General features: G+C 41.8%; 1 protein-coding gene across 1 annotated transcript in view; it reads left to right on the top strand.

The window, feature by feature from the left end:
* The window catches only part of Sgms2 (sphingomyelin synthase 2), a 71,779-nt gene that overhangs the window by 45,093 nt on the left and 6,125 nt on the right, over positions 1-20,561 (top strand). Inside the window, exons 3-5 of the mRNA XM_013023765.1 lie at positions 6,241-6,918; positions 12,665-12,782; positions 19,792-19,945. Coding sequence (XP_012879219.1) covers positions 6,464-6,918; positions 12,665-12,782; positions 19,792-19,945 — 727 coding nt within the window. The 5' untranslated portion in view covers positions 6,241-6,463. The remainder of the gene's footprint in view (positions 1-6,240; positions 6,919-12,664; positions 12,783-19,791; positions 19,946-20,561) is intronic.

Below are 20,561 nucleotides of genomic sequence, written 5' to 3'. Positions count from 1 at the left end.
TATACAAGGACACGTGCTCCTCCATGTTTATTGCAGCACTGTTCACAATAGCTAGGATATGGAAACAACCCAGATGTCCCACCACAGATGAATGGATCCAAAAATTGTGGTATCTATGCACAATGGAATATTATGCAGCCATTAGAAAGGACAAAATAATGACATTTGCAGGGAAATGGGTGGAGCTAGAAGAAATCATGTTGAGCGAGGTAAGCCAAGAGCAAAGAGAAAAACGGTACATGGTCTCCCTGATAAATGGATGTTAAATCCCATGGTCTCCCTGATAAGTGGATGTTAAATCCAAAATGTTAGGTGATATGACAAAATTAACAGGACTTAATTAAGAAACAAAGAACTTCCACTCATCTGGTTGAACCACTACTAAATAACCCCATGTTACTGATCACATGTATGGGATATATGTGTACACTGGAGGGGAACCAGGAAGATGACACAGAACTAGAGGGAATCAGGGAAAAACACACAACAGCGGGACCCATCAGCTGCACTGGACATTGACCAAAATGAACTAAGCAACTCAATGGCAGCGATGGGAGGGAGGGAACAAATGGGAAAGAGGGAACAGCTGATGCTATGCAAAACAAAAGAAATGTACATATCACCCAATGTGGAAGAAATAACTGTATTGCAAAGCTCATAGAACTCATAAATGTTATAGACCGTGATAGACAATTTGCTCCAGGAAAGTTAGAATGTGTTTGTGACTTTAACTGAGCATCATGATCCCACAATACTGTGAAATTTGTCAAATTATGTAATCACTTAATCACAATTAAAAAAATATGATTTAAAAAAAACATAGCCTCTTAAACACTTTCTAAGTACTATATTTCCTACTCAAATGGAAGTTTCTGCTTAATTGGCTTCCTTATTTTCCTATTTTTAGTATTTGTGTCTGTCTTGGAGTTTTATAGTTATACAAGTTGAAAACATTCTTTTTGGGAAATGCTTGAGACCAGAAATGCTTCAGATATTGAATGCTGTCAGGTCTTGGAATAATTGCATATACATGATGAGGTATCTGGGGGATGGGACCCATGTTTAAGTACAAATTCATTTGTGTTTCATAGGTCCTTTATATAATCGTAAAGCTAAGAGTTTATACATTAATCCATTAGTATGGGGTATAATGTTACTGGAAAGGTTTGGGATTTGAGCACATTCCAGTTTGTGCATTTTCAAATTAGGGATACTCATCCTGTATCCTCACTTATTGTAAAGTAAAATTAGCTAATTTATTGAAATTGACTCTTGTCTTAGAGATTAGGCTATCTCTAAAATTTCTCTTGCAAGTAGCTATTTAAATTCAGCCAGGTGCAGGTGGCTCACATCTGTAATCCTAGCTACTCAGAAGGCTGAGATCTGAGATTTGAGAAGTGAGCCAGCCGTAGCAGAAAAATCCTTGAGACTTTTATGTCCTTACCAGCAAAAGCTGGAAGTGGAGGTGTGGCTCAAGTGGTGGAGCATCAGCCTTGAGCACCATAGCCAATGAGAGTGGAAAGTGAGAGGCTCTGTGTCAAAAAAATCATAAAAAATTTTATGTTCATTTTATTTCCTTGGGATAAACATATGGGATAGACTCACAGGATAGAGACTTCATGGCCCCGGCATTCGTTATGTGATACAGTCTAACAGAGCAAAGCCTGTTGCTGTGTCATTCTGATTCCATGATGAACTTCAGAACACCTGTCAAATTACCAAAATAAAATTTAAGAAAACCCACAACCTGTTGATGACTAAAGTAACAACATTATATATTAATGTAGTATTATTAAGCTCTTGATGATTTAATATCTCAGCTGCCCTTCCGTGAATATGTTATAGCTTGGCGTTTTCTTTGATGACTGGCTGTGTTAATTTTTGTAACTTTCTTCATGGAAGTTCTGAGCATTCATTTGGATGTGAGGTCATTTTTGTCATTGGTATGGTGACTGCATCCATAGCCAATAGTTGAGTATGGCAACCGTACTTTAATTAGGCTTTGTAACAGCTTACGGCTGGTCCTTTAAGGAAATTTTTACGTGTTTTGTTTGTAACACAGAACCAAAATGAATGTGGTTTTGTGTGAACTCCTTGATCTCGCATATATATTTCCTGTAAGTTTTTTTTTTCAATAATTACTTGCCTGCTTTCTTTTTCTGGTCATGCTTTACTGGCTAAAACAATGTTAAGAAGTTGAGATAGGTATGACCCACTTTCAGACTGCTAGAAGTATATTCTTCTCCTAGTAAAAAATTTTTAAAAAGCTGGGCAAACTGGTGGCTCACACCTGTGATCCAAGCTAACTCAGGAGGCTGAGATCTGAGGATCATGGTTGAAAGCCATCCGAAGAAGGAAAGTTCACGAGACTCATCTCCAATTCACCACCAGAAAACAGAAGTGTATCTGTAACTTAAAGTGGTAGAGCACTAGCCTCAAATGAAAAGGCTCAGGGAAGCACCAGGCCCTGAGTTCAAACCCCATGACAAACAAAAGAAAGAAAAAGAAAAAAGAGCAGAGATAATAGAAGAATAGTAGAAACCCAAAGAAGTGTAAGCATGTGTTTTTATTTTAATTTAGCAGAAAGATTTCTAGCGGTCATTTGAGAGTGCAAAATGGGACCTTTGCCCACAGGATGCCAGAGAACAGTGTAATTACATTCCAATGTGATATTTATGTTGATAAACTGTAGCTATACAAAGTTTTGTTCATTCTACTAAATAATTTCCCCTCACAGAACTAAGTAGATGTTGACCTTTATCAAATGCCCCTTTAGCTCCAATCAATAGAAGCCTGTTTTGTGTGTGTATGTGTGTGTGTGTGTGTGTGTCTATGTGTGTCTGTCTGTGTCTGTGTGACTGTGTGTCTGTGTGATGTATTTTGCCCCAACTGCTTCCAAATTAGAAACCTTTTACATTTCTGGAACATACCACACTTAAGTTCTAAAATTTATACTAGCAAAACAAAATCAGTGTACTAAACATTTCAGTGTTTTGCCTTTGCATTCACAGGGAGATGAGTAGAGACCTTGAACATTTTCAATATTATCTAGGTTACCATGGCAGTATTTTGTAATTTGCGAGAACTGAGAAATCTTGGAAGTTGTTTTGTGCTCTGGCTTGGTAACCTAAACAAATGAACAAGTACATCGTGGAGAGGCACAAATGAATCCTTTGTCATTTTCCTGCCTGCTGCTCGGAAAGGTTGACATAGGAATGAGTATGTTGTCATTGTCATCTTAGTGACAAATAGGAATCCCAAGGTTGGTTCACATGAGATGACTGTGCTATGTATCTTTAATCTTTTTCATCAAATCCCCAGGGAAGGGTCAATTTAGAAGATTTAAGATCTGAAGATTGGGGCTGGAAAGGTGGCTCAGTGGTAGAGCGCTTCCCTTGCATGCATGAGGCCCTGGGTTCGATTCCGCAGCACCCCATAAGCAAAAAGAAAAAAGCCAGAAGTGGCGTTGTTGGCTCAAGTGGTAGAGCGCTAGCCTTGAGCTGAAGAGCTGAGGGACAGCGCCCAGGCCCAGAGTTCAGGCCCCATAACCGGACTCAAAAAACAAACAAACAAAAAAAAAGATGTGAAGATTGCAGTTCAAAGCCAGCCTAGACAGGAAAATCTGTGAGGCTCTTATCTTCAATTAACCTCCAAAAGAAGCCAAAAGTAGAAGTGTGGCTCAAGTGATAGAACTCCAACCTTGAGCAAAGAAAAAAAAAAGCTAAGGGACAGCATCCAGGCCTTGAGTTTAAGCTCCAGTACAGGCCACACACACACATACACAATCTTAATTTTCCACTAATGGTAATGGACAGGCATAGCACTCAAGTGCCTACCCTCCCAGGAGCACAAACCTCTATATGATTAATTATCTCAGTCATCTTCATGGAAGTCTCCTGAGGTAGACAGCTGACTATTTCCTCTTATTAAAAAAAAACCACAAAACTAACTAATTAGATTTTCTTTTGTTCCACATTCTGAGTTCTACAAGTAGGTAGCTACCTTATAGACCCTATCTTCAGCTGTCCAGTGGGTAAATGCAGCTTCAAAATCACCAGCCTCTTTCCACTAGGAGCACCAACCTAGCCTACCTCTGGAGTGTTGAAGTTAAAAGCGAATGGGGATGACAGTTTAGCAAGATAAATGGGCTAGGCTAGAGCTGACAGGAAGAGACAGACAGTGGCTGGGTTAGGGCCTGGCATCTCTCTGGCCTGGATGGTTTGCTGTTGAAATTAGCTTAATGAGGCTGGTCTTCATTACACTTAGTAATCTCTTCATTACTGCCCGCTATTCAGGCCAGAGACGCCCTGGGCTTTCTTACCCTGCTCCATTGTATCAGTGACTGAGGGCTTTTCAAGAGCACAAGAGGAATGCACAGTGTTAGAAGTTGTAATCTCTCTTGCCTCTCATCCTTTTATTTTTCTCTTCCAAGCCAACCTGGACAGCAGGTCACCTCCTCAAGGTGACCGTGTACGTAGTGAGAGTCAGCTGCCAGTGGTCCACACATCTAATACTCGCTACTCAGGAGACAGATCTAAGGACGGCGGTTTAAAGGCAGTCAAGGCAGCAAAGTCTGTGCAAAAAGCCAGAAGTGGAGGTGTGGCTCAAGTGGTAGAGCACCAACTTTGAGTGGAAAAATAAATCTAAGAGACAATACCCAGGCCTGGAGACCAAGCCTCAGTCCTGACAAGCACACATGTGCGTACACATACACACACACACACACACACACACACACACACACACAATTAAATAAATGTATTAAAATTAGCAGTACATTCCTGGCCTTGCTTTCCCAATATGAATAGTCCATTCAGCCTTCAACTGTCTTGTCATTGTGGTTCTATCGCCTTGGGTAAACTGCAGATGAGCCAGTGTCGCCAGGCTGAATGCTGCCATTTTAACTTTTTCTTTCATTAATTATGGGCTTAGGTGTTGCTGCGTTGACCTTGTTCTCATTATCCTTTCCCCGAAACTTCCCTGAAAGGGAGGATTTTTAAACTGGAAGGATTATGCTAAAGTTGTACCGTATACTCAGGGTGGGGACTAATTATGAGGTTTGAAAGCTTCAGGTGGCTGGGTTAGTAGCATGACTAAAATAGTGCTTTCCTAAATTGGGGACAGCTGGGCTGTGTCGCTTGCTGGTATAAAAGTCCATAGTGGAGCTGTGGGTGGTAAAGAAGTCTTTGCCCGGTGGAATCGAAGGAACTAAAGCCAAAGGTTCCTTTTCCTAGACTCACCGTAGGTAAGTGCCCCTACGTGGGCTGTCTTTTTTGTTTGGTAGACATTGTGATGGTTATAGATCAGAATATTGTTAGTCACTAATTTTCCCATGCCATTTGTTTTTTTTTAATTTTTATTTATTTTTTATTGTGAAAATACTGTACAGAGGGGTTACAAGTACATGGGCAAGATAATGAGTACATTTCTTATCAAGCATTGTAGCCTCCTCCTTTGTTTCCCCTTCCCATCCCTTCCCATCCTCCCCCCCGCCCCCCACCCAATCTTCCCATGCCATTTGTATACATTATTATATCCTTCAACAAAGTTAACATGTTTCATAAATGAAGCATAGCTAAGGCTTTGGCTATCTCTTTCTCTTTTGCATTTTGAAGGCTCTAGGCTTTGCGCCTCTCTGAATACCAACAGATAAACTGAGACAGTGCTGCTAGAAGTGTCTTGACTGTGTCGTTCTGGAATCTGTTCTTAGAAGTAGTTACCACACAGTCCAAAGGAGATATATATGAAAATTAGAAAGTGGGTATTTTGACAAGTGCAGAGAGTAATAATTATTCACGGTATAGACACAACTCACCCAGGAGGTTAATTCTTGCTTTAAATTTCATAGAAAAGATCCAGGCTCAGGAAGGAGTGATGTGGTCTCTGGGCAGGTTCTAGGTTATTATGACTTCATAGTTAGCAACAAGTAATAGCGCCCCAGGAAAGGTTTGCCATGTGGGGGCCTGACTTCTTTGGAAAGAAATTGAAAGAAAACTGATGGGTAGAATGTTCCTATTTAATTCTTACATCAGCTCAAAAAGAGACAAGAATTCCAAGATTAAACAGTTCACTATTTCTCAAATGAAAGTCGATCTTGGCAGCATTCACTTAGTTCTGACAGTGTCCTTGTAAAGCAAAATGGCTCTGACACTTGATTCCTTATTTTGAGAATGTTTTTGTTTTGGATGGCTGATAATTGGACAAGCAGAGTTTCTGAATGTACTTTTGTTCTGTTTTTAGGTAAGGCAGCAGCATCTTTGTTGCGGAAGGAAAATCCCTTCACGAAAGCCATTCGCCGCATGGGAAGATCAAATTCAACCGCTGCCGTCTGCATTTGGTATTAGGAAACAAGATTCTAAGAGTCCATGTTCATCTGGGAAACAGAAGGATTCAAGAAAGTTAGCTTTCCACAAAGAACGAGAACTTACACCATCTCCTTTTTGATCTGAACACTTGGGGAACCATGGATATCATAGAAACAGCAAAACTTGAAGAACATTTGGAAAATCAGACCAGTGATCCCACAAACACTTACACAAGACCCGCAGAGCCTGTGGAAGAAGAAAATAAAAATGGGAACAATAAACCTAAAACCTTATCCAATGGGCTGCGAAAGGGCACCAAAAAGTACCCGGATTATATCCAAATTGCTATGCCCACAGACTCGAGGAACAAGTTTCCCCTAGAATGGTGGAAAACGGGTATTGCTTTTGTGTATGCACTCTTCAACCTGGTTTTGACAACCGTCATGATCACAGTCGTGCACGAAAGGGTCCCTCCCAAGGAGCTCAGCCCTCCACTTCCAGACAAATTTTTTGATTACATTGATCGGGTGAAATGGGCATTTTCTGTATCAGAAATAAATGGGATTATATTAGTTGGCTTGTGGGTCACCCAGTGGCTATTCCTGAGATACAAGTAAGTATGTCTGGGTTTTTTTTGGAGGGGGGGGGACTGTTTTTGTTTGTTTGTTTGTTTGTGCCAATCCTGGGGCTTGAACCCAGGGCCTGGGCACTGTCCCCGAATTCTTTTGCTCAAGGCAAGTGCTCTTCCACTTGAGCCACAGCTCTACTTCTGGTTTTTTGATGGTTAATTGGAGCTAAGAGTCTCATAGATTTTCCTGCCTGGGTTGGCTTCGAACCCTGTGATCTTACCAGATCTCAGCCTCCTGAGTAGCTAGGATTGTAGTCTTGAGCACCAGCACCCACCCACTTCTTGGCTTATTGTTAAGAGAGCTGATGTTATTGTAATTGAAATGACTTTCTTCAGCTTCTAATCAATTTAGTCTTACTAGATATCAGAGGAAAGGAACAATGGATCTACCACACTGAATAAATTCAGTCACTCTTTTTTCCAGGACCGTGTATGGAATAGGTTTGAAGCTAAGTTAAGGAATAGCAAGTTTGTGGCAGGCCTGGTGGGTGACTCAGATTTCATGAATTTCAGGAGCAGTGCCTTTTTCCAGCAATGTGGTGCTATGGTATTTTATTGGAAAAAAAAAATTAAGAGGCTTGGAGTAGCATGCTTGTGATGTTTGGGGTTCTTGCCAGGTTAAGGAGAGTAGGCTGGGATGCTTCTTTCTCCCTTACTCAAGATGAGATGACTCAGGTGGTCAACTCATCAATAGCTTGCACTGAGGTGTGTTTGTCTTTAGAAGTTCTAATTCCTTCAGCAATGTAGACTCAGCGACCAGACAGCTAGTCACAAGTATCTGTTGAAGAAACTGAATTTAGAACTGGTACTCTGTGGCTTGGGTTTTAGATTTCTAAAGGAAAACTCTTTTCTTTCTTTTCCTCTGGCACCATCCAGGGGCTCGTGGTCTACTGGGTTCAGCCACTCCATTTCCCTTCCCCTGGTTTCAGAATGGAAGGGAATCAGGAGGGAGGAAGCCAGGTTTGTTCTTTTCTCAAAAGTATTTTTTTTGAGGTGGGGGGAGGTCCGGTCGTGGGGCCTGAACTCTGGGCCTGGGCACTGTCCCTCAGCTCTTCAGCTCAAGGCTAGCACTCTACCACTTGAGCCAGAGTGTCACTTCTGGCTTTTTTTTTTGCTTATGTGGTGCTGAGGAATCGAACCCAGGGCCTCATGCATGCAAGGCAAGCGCTCTACCACTGAGCCACCTTCCCAGCCCCTCAAAAGTATTTTAAAATTGGGCACAGTTCTGAAATAGTGGTGTCTGGCTATGTGAATTCAGACTTCCAGTCTATAAAATCTAAGGACCCTCAGCCTCTTACATCCCATTCTCCATTCATATCTTTGACTTCTACTGAGAGTTTAGTAATTAATCACAAAATCTGCATCTGATCAAAATTCTACTCATAGTTTGGGGCTTAAAAAAAAACCTATGCTAACCTCGTTGATCTTGAAAATTCAGTGTTCATGCCACAAAAATATTTTATTCATTTATTTATTTATGTATTTATTTATTTATATCTTTCTACCAGTACTGGGTCTTGAACCCAGGGCCTTTCACTCTTGCTCAGCTTTCTTGCTCATGGCTGGTACTCTACCGCTTGAGCTATGTCTTTAATTTCCAAGATCATTTTGTGGTTTTTTTGTGTGTGGTGTTTTTTTTTTGTTTTGTTTTGTTTTGGTTGGTTGCCGTGTGGCTTGAACTCTGGGCTTGGGCACTATCCCTCAGCTCTTCAGCTCAAGGCGAGTGCTCTACCACTTGAGCCACAACACCACTTCTGGTTTTCTAGTGGTTTATTGGAGACAATTGTTTCACAGACTTTCTTTGGACTTTCCTTGCCCAGGCTGGCTTTGAACCATGATCCTTAGATCTCAGTCTCCTGAATAGCTAGGATTATAGGCATAAGCCACCGACACCCAGCCCAAGATCATTTTTAGAACAAAGAATTTGTGCTGTAGGTTTTTCTAGTTGGGTGTTACTCTGTGATTATTAGAAGAATTCAACCTGCCTTTGCCAAAGACTTTCCCAAATGTAACTCTGTAGTTTTGAAAACTTAATCTATAAATGTAGATAATTCCTAAGCATTTTCCTTAATATAAGTCTCTAAATGTTTCCTGGGTATGTTTAAATAAAAGACAAAGCTACCAACTGTCCTCTATTTACTAAGAAATGAATGGCTTCTCCAAGTGTTCTTCATGGTGCACTTGATGCTAGAAGCAAAGAATAAGGAATTGGAATGTGGCAAGTGCACCTGTCTAGCAAGCACAAGGCTCCTGGTTCAATCCCCAGTACTGGCAAAACGAACAAAAGCAAAGAATGTATTTGTTAAGTGTCAGTATTTTTCTTTTTTGTGTGTCTAGAATTGACATGGCATAACAGGACCTCCTTAGGCTCCAGATGTTTTCTTTTTCCTTTCATTTGCAGCTGAATTTTCTTACTGTGTATGTGGAAAGATAAATTTTCCAAAGTCTGGGTAGTAGCTGTATGGTATCCTGTGGTAGAGCTTGTACCATGTTTTATTGGAATCATCTCCTAGCTGATCTCACTGCCTCTCCTTTGCCATCTTCAATTTCACCCAGGCAGAACTCAAGTAGCCTGCCTGGACCACACATTTTGTAGTATCTGCTATCTCAGTCATAGATGGTATGGGTTTGCCTTTTTACTTTTTACTAACTGGTGGAATAATTCTCATAACCTGTTTGAATATCAGCCAAAGGAGAAATTCTATTTGTACTCTCTCCCCCCACTTTAAAAGCACCTCTGAGCGTGGTGCCAGTGCAGCATGCCTATTCGGGAGGCTGAGACCTGAGGATCGTGGTTCGATTCCAGCCCAGGCAAACAAATCAGAGAGACTGGTATCTCCAATTAACTAGCAAAAAGCTGGAAGTAAGGGTGTTGCCCAACTGGTAGAGCACCAGCCTAAGTGAAAAAGCTAAGGGGTAGTACTGAGTTCAAGCCCCAGTACTGGCAAATCAAAAAAAGAAAGAAGGGAGGGAGGGAGGGAGAGAAGGAAGGAAAGAAAAGAAAAAGTTCACTTCTCAAAAATTGTATGTTTCACCTGTTAATTTGCTGTTTTGAGGCTAATGGAGCTCAGATGCTGGAATTGACTCATAATTTGTTTATTATTTGACCTTGCCCAGTAGCTCAGAGCATAATTCAGAACAGCGCTTCTGTTGTAGGGCCTGGGATTGAATCAAAGGATGAATCAGTGCTTGCTTAACCAGGGGGACAGATTACAGTTTGATGGCCTGTCCTTTTGGGGACTACAGAGGCAGAACTGAACTGGCAAGTCTTATAACATACTTTAATCTACCAGCCTAGTCTAGGTAATATTCCTTTCTATGTTATTTTACCTCAATGTGTGTGTGTGTGTATAAATATTGACCCTGGAATAGTCTTTAAATAGCTGTTGGTGACAGTCATCATATATATAGTTGTCCATAATTCTTTTAAATTAGAAATCCCAGGAGTTGGCTGAGACCTTGATTCCTATCAGACCCATAGTCTTAGAGAATACTTAAAATATGCCCCGATAGTCTAGAAATCTTTGGTTCTGAAAGCTTGAGTGCTCTGAGAGTAGTAGACCTACAGTAATATACTTTATGTCCTAGAGAAGTTACACCTTAAAATCCTAAGGGCTGTGTGCATCTCCATTTGTTTTCCATTCCCAAAGCCCCAATTACAAATCTAAGAATAAAAAGGGTATTATCACCGTGACTGAAAGTGAGGACGCTCAGAACCTTGGAACCATGGGGCAATCATGCCAGGAGCAGGACTCCTGCTTGGGGCACAGTGTGCTCAAAGTCAGCCACCAGGAACTACTGCCTTGGGCTGAGAATCAGGAAGAGAATCTCAGGGCACGGTGCCCACCAACGCAGCATTCATCACCAGCTCTTGACAGTGAAAAGGGGGATTTTCGTTGTTTATGTCAGTACCTTCCCTCACCCCCTCTCTTCTTTCTTACCTTTTAAGTCTTGGCCTGTTCTCTTATTTTTTAACTTATTTTTAACTGATACTTGAGAATGTAACAAAAATCTTGGCCACATGAGTGGGGTATGGTATGCGATGGTTTGGAGCAAGTATATGTTGTATAATGTTCAAATATAATGCACCATAGCTGTCTCCCCAAACTCTTATCATTTCTTTTTGTCCCCCACCCCCTTTTTTGTGCTAGGATGAAATCAAGGCCTCATACTTGATAGGCAGTCATTTTAAACGTTAGCTACATTCCTATAGCTACACTTCAGTCCTGTGTGTGTGTGTGTGTGTGTGTGTGTGTGTGTGTGTGTGTGTGTGTGTGTGTGTGTAGGTATTTGCACGTGCACACACCAGTGTTAAAACTTGAATTAAGGGCCTCACACTTTTTCACTCGAGGCTGGTACTCTACCACTTGAGCTATGCCTCCACTTCAGTTTTTGCTGGCTTAGTGGAGATCAGAGCCTCTCTGATTTACCATCTTAGACTGGTTTTCAACCTTAGTGCTCAGATCTCAGCCTCCTCAGTAGCTAAAATTGTAGACATGAGCCACCAACATTATAATTTCTTTACGGTAGAAATACTCAAAATTCCTTCTTCTAGATTTTTGGAAATGCACATGGACTACTGTGACTGGTATGCCACGCAAGAGCGCACTGAAAACACTTGCTCCTGACTGTAATCTAGGACATCTTGGTCCATCTGTCTGCATTCCTCCACCCCCCAGTGCTCTTCCCAGTCTCAGTGATCACCATTCTAACTCTTAATTGCTAGAGATCAACTTTATTTTTAGATTTCACATAGAACCAAGAGCTTGTGGTCCTTGTGTGTAATATTTCTGGCTTATTGCTTTCAACCTAAGGATCCCCAGTTCCATCCAAGTTGCAGATGACAACATTCATTCATCTTTATGGTCAAATAGTATTCCACTGGTATATGCACCACACTTATCTATTCATTGGTTGAGAGTGATACTTAGATTGTTTCCATTTCTTGCTTATAGTGAATAGTGCTGAAGTGAATATGAGATTAAAATCTTTTTGGGGAAGCAGGGACAAAAAAGGAAAAGCAATTCCTGCCTTCTATTTTTCCTTCCCTCTTTCTGAAAAATCAAGACTGAGTAAAATAAGAGTAAATTGATCTGTTTACAGCTTTACTACAAAATGTCCTTACATATATTATGGTACTTTGGCCATATTTAAAATGGAAAAAAAATCAGTTCAAGACAAAAGTTCAGGTGTAAGTTGTCAAAATAGCTTTGGCTGATCCCCAAGTAAACCTTGCTTATTATATAGCATGCATCTAATGGGTTGTCACATATCCCTATGTGTCCAATTATGTAATATCGCCTGTTTCATTAGTTTATTCCTCTGTGACCACGGCTCACTTACACCTTTGATGTGTTCTCAAGAGGATTTTATTAATCCATGACTTGACTGAAAAAGCAAAGAGGTTTCATTGAATTCTCTGGCAAAGAGTGACTATTTTAGGAGAGAGGATTATCTAGATTTTTTCATCAGCTTTAGCCATCTCCTCACCCCATGCCCACACACTTTCTCCTTTTGGACCCCAAACCATCTGGATACACTGAGGTATGTGAAATTCACCATGGAATTGTTGGATGGGCCGCTCATAAGGAAGCTTCTAAACGCTGTGAAACTGAAGTTTGTTGATGGCATTCTGTCATTATTCTTTAATAGGTTACCCATTGCTTTCTCTTACAGAAGGAATAGAAACAGCAAGTCAACTTGCTTATCTGCATGCCTCTGCTTTCTTTAGGTCAATAGTGGGACGCAGATTCTTTTTTATCATTGGAACTTTATACCTGTATCGCTGCATTACAATGTATGTTACCACACTCCCAGTGCCAGGAATGCATTTCCAGTGTGCTCCAAAGGTAAGACTCTGAGCTCCCAACGAGAGGAAATCAAGAAAACAATTATTGATTGCCTACTCGGTCATAAATTCTTCTACATACCTTCATAGGTCTTAACTAACATCTAATATGCAAATCTATATTTCTTTAGATTGGTAGGAGCAGATATAAAAAGGTGTTCATTAAGAAATATACATCTTTATGCTGGGTCCTGGTGACTTATGCCTGTAATCCTAGCTACTCAGGAAGCTGAGGTCTAAGGATCTGAATTTGAAGCTAGCCCAGGCATAAAAATGCCTGAGAGTCTTCTCTCCAACTAACCAGCAAAAAGGCAGACGTGGATGTGTTGTTCAAGTGGTAGAGGGCCTAGAGCAGAAAAAAAAACTAAGTGAATTCAAGCCCCAGTACCAACAACAACAAACAAGCAAAAAAGAAATGTATGTCTTTATTTATACAATACATTTTCTACTAACTTGAGAATTACTGTTTTTCTTCTTTTCCACTTTCTTATTTATTTTCACATCCAGACATTCACACAGTAGATACTGGACCCTAAAGTAACTGATAGGAGTCTCTACTTCTATTCTGTTGAGGGGTGACCAATAGGAAATAAGTACATCATGTGCCCTATGGTAACAACACTGACAGTAGGAACTGTCTTATAGAAAGATCAGGAAAGAGTTTTCTTTAATAAGCCAGTACTTCAACAGGAGCCACGTGAGGGAGGAGCTACCTCAAAGAACTAAGAGCCCCTTGGCCAAAAAAAAGATGGAGTGGGGAGAGGAAAGGTTAGTTGCAGTGGGTGGAGGAAGAGCAGGTTGCAGAGAGAGTGAATGGTGCTGGCCACGGGTCTCAGAGGATCTTGAGGCCAGGGTGGGAATCTGAACATTGAGCGTAACAGCAGAAGGAGTAGGAGGCCATTCAACTTGGGCTGTGTGTGCTGGATCAACTGAAAAGTGCTCGTGACTCGGGGGAATGGGCGGGAGAGAGGAAAGTTGAGCCCATAGTTTTTCTACAGTTGGCAAAATGGAGGGGCCTTTTGCAGATTCTCACGTGAGGATGTCTCTTGAAACGGTCCTAGGCAACAATTCGTTTCCCCCACACCAAACAGGAGAAAACATAGTTCCTGACAGAGCTGATTTACAAAATGGGAGCTTACAAAAATGATGGGCTTTCTGGACAAAGGAGCAGAGTGTAACATTCTATTTTACTGAACACTGTGCAGATGCCGGAGGTGAAAGAAAAATAGAGGTGTTTGAAAGCAGCCAGCCATCTCCCTTACCAAATATAGGTGTGGTTTGGAGAAGCTGTAATTTTCTAAAGCCCTCAAAGCAGAAAGTTGTCTGTCATTAAAACTGTGTACATATTGAGTTTAAACATTGGTTGACTTTTAGTGAAACTAATTTAAGGCACAGAAGGAGTTCAGAAGCATAATAAACACTACAGATGGCCTCATTTTCTGTGTGTTCAATGGAGAAATGACCTGAAAAAAGGAAGGCAGAACGATTCTAGCAACAGATGGGGTTTTCAGGGACAGATTGCTATGATTACACAAAGAAGGTAGATTAAAGATTGTCCTGTGTGGAGGGGGCTGGGAAGGTGGCTCAGTGGTAGAGCCACCTCGCATACATGAGGCCCTGGGTTCAATTCCTCAGCACCACATAAGCAAAAAGAAAAAAGCCGGAAGTGGCGCTGTGGCTCAAGTGGTAGAGCGCTAGCCTTGAGCTGAAGAGCTGAGGGACAGTGCCCAGGCCCAGAGTTCAAGCCCCATGACCGGACCAAAAAAAAAAAATTAAAAAATATATATATATAATTTGCTCCAACTGGCAATCCAGGCATTGGTTTGCTGTCAAATAGCTTATGTTCTTCCAAGTGTGTTTAGATAAATGTTGGCCCATTTGTTATTAAATGATGAGATGAAATGACTTTATTTTCCTGGAACATTTTGCTATATACAAGACTATTTGGGCCGGGTGCTGGTGGCTCACTCCTGTAATCCTAGCTATGCAGGAGGCTGTGATCTGAGGATCACAGTTCAAAACCAGCCCATGCAGGAAAGTCCACGAGACTCTTATCTACAATTCACCACCAGAAAACCAGAAATGACTCTGTGGCTCAAGTGGTAGAGCATTCACATTGAGCTGAAGAGCTAAGGGACAGCGCCCAGACCCAGTATTCAAGCCCCACAAGCAACAACAACAAAAATATTTGGCTAGAAAGCCAAATATTTATGAGAAACCTAGGTGGCGCTCTTTCTTCTTAATTGAAGGGAAGTCAGGTTTCTTAACTAGCAGCAGCCACTTTGGGCTCTCCTGTATCTACTTTATTTTTGTGGGAAGCCGTGTGGAGAAGAGTTGTGAAGGGCACTAGAGCTTCTGTCTGCTTTGGCTGTTTTTTTGTTTTTGTTTTTGTCAGTTGTAGAGCTTGAGCTGAGGACCTGGGCACTGTCCCTGGGCTCTTTTTCTCAAGACTAGCGCTCTACTACTTGGAGCCATAGCTCCACTTCTGATTTTCTGGTGGTTATTGGAGATAAGAGTCTTACAGGAACTTTTCTGCCCACGCTGTCTTCGAACCACGAACCTCAGATATCAGTTCTCTGAGTAGCTAGGATTATAGAGCTGAGCCACCAGCACCCTATTAGAACTTCAGCTGTTTTGATTGATGTTTCCCTTAAGTGTCTGTACATTCAGTGTTGTGTCCAGTCACTGCATAGACTGATGTTTGAAAAGGAGATTAGTAGAAAGGAAGGTCATATGTGATTGGTGGTAGTAAGACCCCCCCCCAACAGTCCAGAATAGAAATAAAGAAAATAAACCATTGATGTTAACAGCCATTAATCTTCCCCCTTTCCCATTTCTCTTCCTGCTCTCTTCTATTTTCTTTCTTCTGGATGTTCAATTTTACATTTTTTTACTAAACAAGATCTTGTATCTTAGGATTAACAGCTGTAGGACTAATGCATTAACAACTAAGAAGAAAGCCAAGTGCCAGTGCTTCACACCTGTAATCCTAGCTATTAAGAAGGCTAAGATCTGAGGAGTGCAGTTAGTGCCAGGGCAGGAAAGTCCGAGAAAGTCCATGAGACTCTTAACTCCAATTAACCACCAAAAAGCAGAAGTAGAGGTGTGGCTCAAGTGGTAGAGTGCTAGCCTTGAGCATGAAAGCTGAGGCACAGTGCCCAGGCCCCAAGTTCAAGCTCTAGTACATACATATGTATGTACACACACACACGCACACACGCAGGCACACACGCACGTGCACACACACATGCACTAAGAAGAAAGAAGAGTCCTTCTGCGGTTCTGTAAATGTTTTTTTCATCAACTAGGATCAGAAATGTTCACATAGGGCCTGTAATCTTACCTGCTCGGGAAGTTGAAATCTGAGGGTTGCACTTCAAAGCCAGCCTGGGCAGGAAAGTCCATGAGACTCTTATCCCAATTGATCCACAAAAAGCTGGAAGTGGTGCTGTGGCTCAAGTAGTAGTAGAGCACTAGCCTTGAGCAAAAAATGCTCAGCGATAGCACCCAGGGCCAGAGTTCAAGCCGTATGATGAATTAAAAAAAGAAAAAAAAAAAAAACAAGAAACCTCTACATAGTAGTTCCTCCTGACTCAGAGGGCACAGTCCAAATGCCCCATGAATAACTTATGCTACAAATAATACTGAACCCTACATTTACAGTCTTACTTATGCATGCATGCATGCATGCATATGTACATACTTACACACACAAGATTAAGTTTAGGGGGCTAGGAATGTGGCTTAGTAGAGTACCTACTCTACTATACAAACAAAAAAATAAATACCTAAAAATTAAGTTTAGAAGTTAGTGACAGCAAGCCCCCTTTTTTTGCTTAAGGCTAGTGCTTTAACACTTGATCCACATCTCCAGTTTTGGCTTTTTGAGGGGATGTGCTTCATTGGAGATAAGAGTCTCATGGACTTTGCTGCCCAGGCTGGCATTGAACTGCAATCTTCAGAGTTATCAGCACCCATCTAAAATTTTTTTTTTGTTTTTTGTTTTTTTGCCAGTCCTGGGGCTTGAATTCATGGCCTGGGAATTGTTCCTGAGTCTCTTTATGCCCAAAGCTAGCATTCTACCACTTGAGCCATAGTACCACTTCTGGCTTTTTTCTGTGGAGATAAGAGCCTCACAAACTTTTTCTGCCCGGGGCTGGCTTTGAACCATGATCCTCAGATCCAGCCTCTTGAGTAGCTAGGATTACAGGTGTGAGTCACCAGCACCCAGCTGAAAAAATTAATTTTTTGAAGAGAACTTTCCTCTTAATATTTTCATATTGTGGTTGGCCAGGAGTAATCATCAAAGTTAACAAGCAAAGCCACTGTATGCAATGTTGCTGAGCAGAGGAAGAAAGGGCTGTGTGGCTTATTTCACACATTTCTGCTGTTTATGCCTGAGTACAGTTGGGATTGGTGAGTGGAAAGAAAAAAAAAGAAACACACAGTGGTTCTGAACTGCAGAATCATGTGTCCTTTTAAACTGGGAACACAATGGTTGAGCAGAGTGTCCCCTTTTATTTGACCTCAGTGTTTATACCAAGCTCATGATAAAAAAAAAACCTTAAAGGCCAATAACCCATCTGATAAAGCAGTGACTTGATTTGACCCTTGATATCAAAGGCTTGTCTCATGATAAGTACTTTGACTAGATTTTCTGGAGGATGCCTGAATTGAGTCAGACATTCTGCCGACAGTCTTCTTGTGATCCTCAGGTACAAACCTCTCCTGCCTTTTAGAGCCTCTCTTTTCCAGGCAGGATCATCCAGAAGTTGACACTTTGGTTTAAGGCCTACAGTGGTCACCTTTTCCTGCCTATGACAAAATGCCTGAAATAATTAACTTACAAAGAGAAAGGGTTCACTTTGGAGAGTCTAGCTCGTGCCAATCAGCCCTGGTGCTTTGGATCTATGACAAGCCCATGATGGCGTGAGTGTGCCACAGAGCAAGCTTCTTATAGAATGAGCCCAGAAACAGAGAAGACTGAAAGAGAGACTGAGGCCCAACAGTCAGCTTGGAAGGTACAACCTGAATGACCTAAAGGTCTCCCACAAGGTCGCACATTTTAAAAGTTACACCACTTCTTAATAGCAGCATCTGGAGACCAGTCTTTAAACACATGGGCCTTTGGAGGGGACCATCATTCAAACTATAGTAAGGACACCTAGGACCTTCCCCACCATTCTCCCCCTCCCCCAACCCCCCCACCTCCGTCAGTCACAGGGCTTGAACTTTTAGGGCCTGGGTGCTGTCCCTGTGCCTCTTTACATGCTCAAGGCTAGCATTTTCGTTATTTTATTTATGTTTGTATGTGCACGCACACCCAAGCTCCCACTAGTAGAACTTGAATTCAAGGCTCCACGCTCTTGCTTAGCTTTTTCTTCTCAAGGTTGGCACTCTACCACTTGAGCCATAACTCTACTTCTGGCTTTTTGCTAGTAAGTGTCACTTGGATTGGTCTGCCTATGCTGGCTGCAAACTATGATCCTAAGATCTCAGTCTCCTAAATAGCTAGGATTACAGGCATCAACCCTCAGCACCCAGCTCTGGCCTGGCTTTAGGGGCTTGCTCCTTAACAGGATCAGCCTTGAATATAAAAGGCAGCAATGTCTCACCCCTGTCTCACCCCAGGATCCCAATTGAATCACCAGCAATGCTCCTTCTGTACTTTTCTTCCATGTGTGCTGTTACTGGATGTCTTCCTGAGCAGTTAATTTTCTAAGCCTGTTTGCTTGTACTACGTCCAGTGTAACTCCCTAGCATTTCTGCATTCCGACTTTCCATGCTTCCTATTTTATCAACTCCTTCCAGTATGCTTAAATTTTAATAGGATATAGATTTTTTTATCTTATTTTTTGAATTTTTTATTATTCTTATAAAGGTGATATACAGTTACATAAATCAAGTAGTGAGTACATTTTGTTGTTGGTGGTGGTGAGTTTGAACTCAGGGCCTGGGCACTGTCCCTGCACAATTTTGCTCAAGGCTGGCACTCTACCACTTTGAGCCACAACTCCAGGTTCATTTTTTGAGTGGTTACTTGAATATAAGAGTCTCATGGGGCCTATTTTGCCTGGGCTGGCTTTGAACTATGATTCTCAGTTCTCAGCCTCCTGAGTAGCTAGGATTATAGATATGAGCCACCCAGACCTGGCAAGAACATTTCTTTTTCAATAGTATCACCCCTTCCCTCTCCCAGTTTTCCCCTGCCACTCCCATCGACAAGTTGTATAGTTCATTTTCTATATAGTGTCTAGTGAGCACCCCTAATATTTGTTCACCCTTTGTGTGTGTATAGACTTAGACTGAAGTCCCAACTGAACTCATCATTGTTTCTCATTCTATCATGTGGTTTCCATACCCTAACCCAGGTACTCTCTCCTGAGCCCCCCTGCCCACAGCAGGAAAAGCCAGATGCCACACGCAGTTCTGGGGCCTGTTTTTCTGGCCATTTTTTAAGTTCTCAGTACAATCTCTAGTCTGTTATTTTCAAACTTATAAGAGTCTCCGCTCCACTATTTAACTACAGATGATCAGACATTAAGGCAGCTATTTGTACACTTGAGACTATCCATTTAACACAAGATACCCATGCACTGTAGAATATTAGTAATGTGCTATGCAGCCGAACCAAATAGCAACTGTTCAAAAGCCCCTGGTCTTGTGGAAAAAGGAGAGTAGCTTTGATCTGCTTTTTAGCTCATAGCGGTGGTGAAGTCATAGGTTATTAATATTTCTAAAAGCTTTGCCTAAGGACACAGTACCACCAAAACATATTGTTAGTAACACAATGAATAATTAAAAACCTGTCAATGGAACCAGCCCATACACTGAATAGAATTTAGTTCAAGGAGTCTCTCCTTGGATTCTTTTTGACTTTTGTGGTTCCAAGGGGGTGTGGGGGAGAAAATTTACACTCTGGTAACCTTTCTAGGTGTCACACAATGTGATAGAAATATGGTTTAATGAGCTGGTAATTTTTTTCTACTGGCTCTTCTTGTGTCATTCAGCTCAACGGAGACTCTCAGGCAAAAATACAACGGATACTCCGGTTGATTTCCGGTGGTGGCCTGTCCATCACTGGATCGCACATCCTGTGTGGAGACTTCCTCTTCAGTGGTCACACGGTCATGCTGACGCTCACTTATCTGTTCATCAAAGAATGTAAGTAATACTTCCCACCCTCTGGGTTGATCACCATGGTGGGAGGCATACCGAGGCCCTGAAATGGATAGACATCCTTATTCTACCAAGATCAATAGCTATGAGACAGATATAAACACTGCATGTATGTGTATGTGTGTTCACTCATGATGTGAACATTGAAGTCAAAATCAGGCTGTGGTTTCACTCCGTCATTTATCGTGCTCCTCTAAACAGCTCCCTTTCTGGTTAATACTTCTTTTTTTTTTTTTTTTTCTGCTGGTCCTGGGGCTCAAACTCAGGACCTAGGCACTGTCCCTGAGCCTCTATTGTACTAAAGGCTAGAGCTCAACCACTTGAGCCACAGTGCCACTTGTGGCCTTTTCTGAGTAGTTTATTGGAGATAGTCTTAAGAGACTTTCCTGCCTAGACCGGCTTCAAAATATGATCCTCAGATGTCCAGCCTCCTGAGTACCTAGAATTACAGGCATGAGCCACCAGTGCCTGGCTTGTTTAATACTTCTTTTTTTTGGGGGGGGGTCCAGTCATGGGGCCTGAACTCTGGGCCTGGGCGCTGTCCCTCAGCTCTTCAGCTCAAGGCTAGCGCTCTACCACTTGAGCCACAGCTCCACTTCTG

This window comes from Dipodomys ordii, unplaced genomic scaffold, assembly GCF_000151885.1.
Source record: "Dipodomys ordii isolate 6190 unplaced genomic scaffold, Dord_2.0 Scaffold70, whole genome shotgun sequence".
Lineage (NCBI taxonomy): Eukaryota > Metazoa > Chordata > Mammalia > Rodentia > Heteromyidae > Dipodomys > Dipodomys ordii.
Note: the sequence above shows the minus strand (reverse complement) of the source record. Positions and strands in the feature narration are given on the sequence as shown.